General features: G+C 64.5%; 1 protein-coding gene across 6 annotated transcripts in view; it reads left to right on the plus strand.

Moving 5' to 3' along the window:
• The window catches only part of TNRC18 (trinucleotide repeat containing 18), an 84,766-nt gene extending 79,394 nt beyond the window's left edge, over positions 1-5,372 (plus strand). For 3 of the 6 annotated variants that reach the window (XM_027610173.2, XM_027610176.2, XM_027610174.2), the window contains 3 exons: positions 2,986-3,222; positions 3,323-3,397; positions 3,754-5,372. In XM_027610173.2, the coding sequence (XP_027465974.2) occupies positions 2,986-3,222; positions 3,323-3,397; positions 3,754-3,960 (519 nt within the window). In that variant the 3' untranslated portion in view covers positions 3,961-5,372. The remainder of the gene's footprint in view (positions 1-2,985; positions 3,223-3,322; positions 3,398-3,753) is intronic. The other 3 variants (XM_027610179.2, XM_027610175.2, XM_027610178.2) reach the window with 1 other exon arrangement.
• Positions 5,373-6,146: the final 774 nt, after the last annotated feature.

A 6,146-nucleotide genomic window follows, 5' to 3' on the forward strand; every position in this document is an offset into this window, starting at 1 on the left:
TCTGCGCCTGCGCGCCCCGGGAGGGCGGGGGGGGGGGCGGTGCCGCGGGGGGCGTGCCCCGAGTCTCCGAGCGAGGACACCCGCTCCGCCGGCTCCCCAGCCGCGGCCTCCCCCGAGCGGTGCTGCCTGTGCCCTCGGGCCCGGAGCCGCCCCCCCCCCCCCCCCCGCGGAACGTGCGCCAGGAAGCGGGCAGGGACGGGCCCCCGGGGCGGGCGTCCGGCTCCGTGCACAGGGGCTCTCAGAAGCCCACAGCCTGACTCTCGGCGGGAGCTTCCGCGCGCTCCCCTGGCGGCAGGACGGCCCTCGGCCTCGGGTGACCGCGGCGGTGACCCCAGCGGGAGGCGCCGCTCTCCCCGTGTCTGACGGCAGAGGTCCCAGGCTGGATCGGCTGCCCAGGCACCCATGACGGAGCGGAGGGAGAGCGCGTCCTGGTGGTCCAGGTCTAGGGTCCGTTGGCCACTCCTGCAGTAGAGGCTCTTTCTCCAGAAAGAGCCCTCCCAGCCCACCCTGGGCCCCGTGCACACGCCGACGTGCTCCAACATGCACGCAGGCCCCCGGGAAGCTTCCGTGCGCCGTGGGGGGCAGCCCCCAGGGTCACCAGTCCACCCCGTGCAAGACTGGCTCCTTGCCCGGAGGTGCAGCTGGACAGCTTTGCCCGCAGCGCACCCCCCCCAGTCCCAGGCCCCCTGAGGCTGCACCCGAGGCGGGTCTGTAACCCTCCCTCCTCCAGTGCCGGTCCCTGCCAGGGCAGGTGTAGGGACATGGGGGTTGACAGCGGCGAGCTGGTGGGGTCTGACAATGCACCTCCTGAGACCTTGGGGGTTTATGTCACGGCTGCTCCCTGAGGTATGTTAACGAGGCCAGAAAAGTGGGGAGGGAAGAGGTTCGGAATCGAGACCTCAGCTTGGGGGCTTGGGGGCCCCCTGTGCCAGTGCCTCTGGAGGGCTCTCCAGAAGGCGTGCGGAGCAGGGAGTCGGGGAGCACACAGCACCCCGCCCCCTCTCAGCTCCCGCTCTCCCTAGGGCTTCCCTGCTTTGCAGGCACTAACTTGAACCCGGGGCACAGGTAATTTGCTTTTTTCACCCCGCGGAGCCTAAGTTGTCTTTCAGCCCGTGGGGGTTTCTGGCTCCAGGATGAGAAAGCCTCTCCTGGCAAGGCCACCGCTGGGGATGGCAAATTTGAGTATGTAGGATCTTCCCTGACAAGCTGCACTCAGACCTTCCCCGCCAGGCCTCCTGGAGCTCTGATCCCAGCAAGTGCTTCTGAGCCGAAGACGGGCACATCCTTGCTGTCTCCCCTCCACCGTGATTGGCTCCTGCCCTGTGTTAGCATCGGGGCCCTCACTGCTGCAGTGGACAGAGCCCAGGGCCACACTTATTGGCCACTTTAACAGAAAAGTCCAGGGGGGAGCGGCTTCAGGTACAGCTGGATCCAGGGGTCTGGAAGGCTGTCTTCAGACCCACTGGTGGGTCCGTGCTCCACACTTCAGTTGCTCCTTCCTGCCTTCACACTGGTCTCCTTCCCTCTTGGCAGCAAGCAGCCCCGGTAGCTTCCAGCGCATGTTCTACCTGCTCAGAAGTGACAGGAGGGAGGAAGGATCTTTTTGCGAGGGGTTCATGCTGAAGTTGGTAGAATGCCTTTGGCTTGGGGGCCGAGCCCACCTTTCAGCCAGTCACCGTGCCGGGAGGAGGACCGGCTGTCCACATTGGTCAGGCCAAGTCCTGTGCTTGCCGCCGGGGTGGCATCGGGTGGCATCGGCCCCACTGGGGAGCTGCGTGGATTGAGGAGCAAGGGGAGTGCCCCGGAATGCCAGAAACAACAGCCGTCAAAGAGGGGTTGGTGTAGAAACCATTAGCCGCCCACCTCAGCTTGGATTCATCTTCGGCCTTGAGCTGAAAAGAATTCAAACAGTCTGTAGAACGTGCAGGAGATCAGTGACAAGGACATCAGAAAGTCTGTCCCCACTGGGGGTCTGAGGAATTAAAAGTAGAAAAAGAGGCTGCTGGAGAAGGTTGAAACGAGCACGTAGGCATCCCCTGTTTAGGCGAACTGGCTCAGAGTCACCCGGCTGAGTGAGTTTTAGATCTTAGTCCGAGCAGATCACGCGCCACTTCCGTGGGAGGGCTAAGCTTTGCCGAGGTCTGGTCTGACAGGGAGTCGCCCCAGAGCTGCTTGGGGCTGTGGTGGGTTTTGGGGTTTTGGTGTGTTCCCTCGTCGGACCTGCTTGTTTGTCCCTGTGCCAGCCCAGGAAGTGTTTGTTGAGTGACTAAGAAAAAGCCTGCATGCCCTGGGCCCAGCAGATGTGGGCCTCCTGCTGGATCCTGCAGTCCCCGGGCCGACCTTATAGTCAGGGGCTTCCCCTGGGGGTTGACATGGTCCCAGGGACAGCCCTCGGCCCATGCCCCCCCCCCCCCGACTGCCTCGCCCCCAGTCAGGCCACCTGGGCAGCTGACTCCCAGCCCCACGCTGCCTGTGGGGGTGTAAGAACGAGGCTGCACAGCCAGTGACCTGTGGCCCCAGGGGATGTTGAATGGCTGTGTGACAGCCGTGGGGGGTGGAGCCCTGTGCTCTGTCCAGAGGCAAAGCTGGGAGCCTGCGCTCTTCCCCCGCTGGACCTCACTGTCCCTGTCTGGAAGTTGGGGGTCAGGAGGGGGCTGCTGGGCCGGGCCGCGCGAGCCTCGTGGACAGCAGGTGCAAGGTCTGCGGGCCCTCCCAGGGGGTCCTGTGCCAGCGCCGCTTCGGGACAGGGAATGGAAGTCCCTCTTAGTTGCGGGTCCTTCGTGTCACTGTCAAGACACCCAGTGGGCAAAGAGATGGAGGAGGCTCCCCAGCTGGAGCGGGCAGGGGGTCTGCTTCCTCCCAGCCTGCCCCTTGCAGAACCCCAGAGCTCAGGGATCAGGCCACGGGTGGCAGGGCTGGCCTGGGCTGGCCTGGGGCCCCCTGACGTGCCCCCCCTCCGCCCCCCCCTGCCCCGGGGTCCCACAGCGCCGCGGCATGAAGGGCAAGGCCCGCAAGCTCTTCTACAAGGCCATCGTGCGCGGCAAGGAGATGATCCGCATCGGGGACTGCGCCGTGTTCCTGTCGGCTGGCCGCCCCAACCTGCCCTACATCGGCCGCATCCAGAGCATGTGGGAATCGTGGGGCAGCAACATGGTGGTCCGTGTCAAGTGGTTCTACCACCCCGAGGAGACCAGCCCGGGCAAGCGCCTCCACGAGGGCCAGGTGAGGCCGGGTGGTCAGAGCTTGAGGCCGGGGTGCCTGGCTCCGGGGTCGGGCGGGGCCGAGCCAGGCTCACCAGCGTCCCCGTCTGTCCCACGCGCAGCACTGGGACCAGAAGTCCGGCCGCAGCCTGCCCGCGGCCCTGCGGGCCTCCAGCCAGAGGAAGGACTTCATGGAGGTAGGGGCACGGGGTGGAGGCTGGGCCTCTCAGGCCCTCTGACACAGCTCGGGGGCTGGGGGGGGGGGGCGAAGCTGGGCTCCGGTGGCGTCCGGCCCCTGACCCCAGCCCCATGTCTGGCTCTGATCTGCTGTCTGCCGCGCTTTGGGGTCCTTAGCCTTAGGGTCTCTCTGTCTTGGTCTGTGTGTGTCTGTCTCGGGATCTCTCTTGGTCTCTGCGTCTCCGGTGTGGGGGTGGAGGGCTCTTTCTCCGTCTCTGCCCTCGGGGTTTTCCCTGGTCCTTCTCGTCCGGGAGAGGGCGCCCCCTGTCTCCCTGGGCCGCCTGCCCTGACGCCCGCCCGCCCGCCGTGCCCGCAGCGCGCCCTCTACCAGTCCTCCCACGTGGACGAGAACGACGTGCAGACCGTGTCGCACAAGTGCCTGGTGGTGGGCCTGGAGCAGTACGAGCAGATGCTCAAGACCAAGAAGTACCAGGACAGTGAGGGTCTGTACTACCTTGCGGGCACCTATGAGCCCACCACGGGCATGATCTTCTCCACCGACGGCGTGCCTGTGCTCTGCTGAGCGCCCCGAGGGCCAACGGGGGCCCCTCACCATCACTGCCACATCTCGGGGGCCACGTGCGTTGGTTGTGTGCATGCGAGTGTGCCCTTGGACGCCCCGGCGTGCGTGTGTACATGTGTGTGCCTGTATGCATGCACGTGCGTGCACGCATGTGCACACGTCCCCAGCCCCCTTCCCAAAGCCCCCGGGTGCCCCTCCAGACGGGGCTCCTCTCAGCTATCAGGGTATGGCTCTGCTGGGCCCCCTTCCGGGGCCTCCCCTCCAGCACCTTGTAAGCACTCGGCCGGGCTGGGCCCCCAGGACCCAGGCGCCTCCAGGCCGAGGCCGAGGCCCACGGGGGGATTCAGTGGGGAGAGGGTTCCCCAGGAACCAAACTGACACTCGCTCGGGGGTTTCCGCTGCTTGAGGGCCCTCCCCGGGGCTCCTAGTGCCCGACCCCCCCTCAGCACGGAGCCCCACCCCAAGCCTCCCGCCATGAGACGGGGCGGGGTGGCCGGATGCCCACCAGCCTCACCGACCGGGCCAGGCCTGCTCTGGGCACCGGCCAGGGGCCCGGGCTCTCCCCTCTCAGGATGGCCTGGACTCGGGCACGAGAGCCAAGTGAGGGTGGAGCCCGGCAGCATCGGCCAGGTTCCAGGCAGGGGGGGCGGGGGCCCCTGGCCCTGAGGCCCCAGGGAGGGCCCACCCCTCCCGGTCCGGCCCCGTACACTACACACAACCCGAATGGTGCTGAAGTCCTTGACCCGGCCACGCCCGGCCCCCTCCCGCCCAGGCCTCGGCCAGCCCGGAGGGAGCGGCAGTTCTCATAACCTGTACAGTTTTATTGTACCGAGAGACTCTCCCCGCCCCTGTATCATATGCCTTTAAATGGAGTCAACTTTTTAATTATATATATAAAGATAAATATATATAAATATATATAAATATAAACTTTTTAAAACTGTGAAAAAATAGCTATTGAAATTATAAAAAAAAAGCGAACACATTCTGACGTGCAGAATATTATTTTTTATTTCCTATTAGATTGTGAGTGTCTAGCACCCAGCTTCACGGGCCCCCCTCGTCCCGAGCACACCCCGCCCCCCGCCCCCCCCACCCCGGCCCAGGTGTACTGTATTCGCCCCCAGAACAGAGAAGCAGTTAGGGAGAGCGGAGGCTGAGGAGGGGGGGAGGGGGCCGGCCGGGCGCAGTGGCCCCGCTCCCCCGGCTCAGCCCCGAGAGCACTTACCAGCCCCCGCGCCTTCCAGGGGGACGGGAGGCCTCGTCCAGACAATCTTAAGGGAAGGAAAAGCCAGACTTTGGTTTTGTTTTTTGGGGGAATTACTGTTTTCCTTTTTTTTTTTTTTTTTTAAGTTTCTTTTGGAATTTTGTTTGTTGGCGAATTCTGTGTGATCTTTTTCATAAAAAAAGAAAAGAAAAGAGAAAAAGCTATAATCGGAGAACTGCCGTTGTCTGGAGTGGTTCATTTCAAGGGCTGGGGTAGGGGGTGCGTGGTGCTGGGCAGCGGCTGGGGGGGCCAGGAGCGGGGCGCCTCACCGCTGGGCTGTTTACACCGGGTTAATGTAAATGAAGGGAAATGAAGAGTTCCTCGGTGGCCCCGGCCACGTTCCCAGGGGCCAACAACCAGAAGTGGCCAGTGGCTACTGTGTTGGGGGGCTGAGATACGGGATGTGTCCCTCGGTGCCGAAAGCATTCTTGACCTGTGCGAGGCTGGAGGGCTTGCACCCCGTCTCCCCTTGAAAACGCAGAGATCGGCACTCCCAGCCATGCCCACATCTGAAGACCACGAGAACAAGGCCGGTGCCAGTGGTCTTGAGCGGTCCTGGGCAGGTGTGGGGACGTAGGGCTGCACCCCTGCTGCCGCCCCCCTCCTGCCCTGAGGTCAGCTCTCAGGCTGACCCCACAGGTACCTGCCCAGAGACCCACCAGGGGAAGGACCCTGACGGGCCTCCCGTTTCAGAGAAACCGAGTCACGCGACAGCCGGCGGCCACTCCCACCTGCAGGAGCAGTGCACTGGCGCCACCTGGTGGCCCCTGTGGTATCGCCTCAAAGTCTTGGCTCCCATGGCTGCCAGGGCACCCACCTGGGGGTCTGGGGGGTGATGCCTGCCCAGTGGGTCCCGGTGGGTGGGTCCCCGAGGCCACAGGCCTGGAACACAGCCCTTCTGATGGCCAGGCCCCCTCCC

The sequence above is a fragment of the Zalophus californianus genome, chromosome 10 (assembly GCF_009762305.2).
Source record: "Zalophus californianus isolate mZalCal1 chromosome 10, mZalCal1.pri.v2, whole genome shotgun sequence".
Classification (NCBI taxonomy): Eukaryota; Metazoa; Chordata; class Mammalia; order Carnivora; family Otariidae; genus Zalophus; species Zalophus californianus.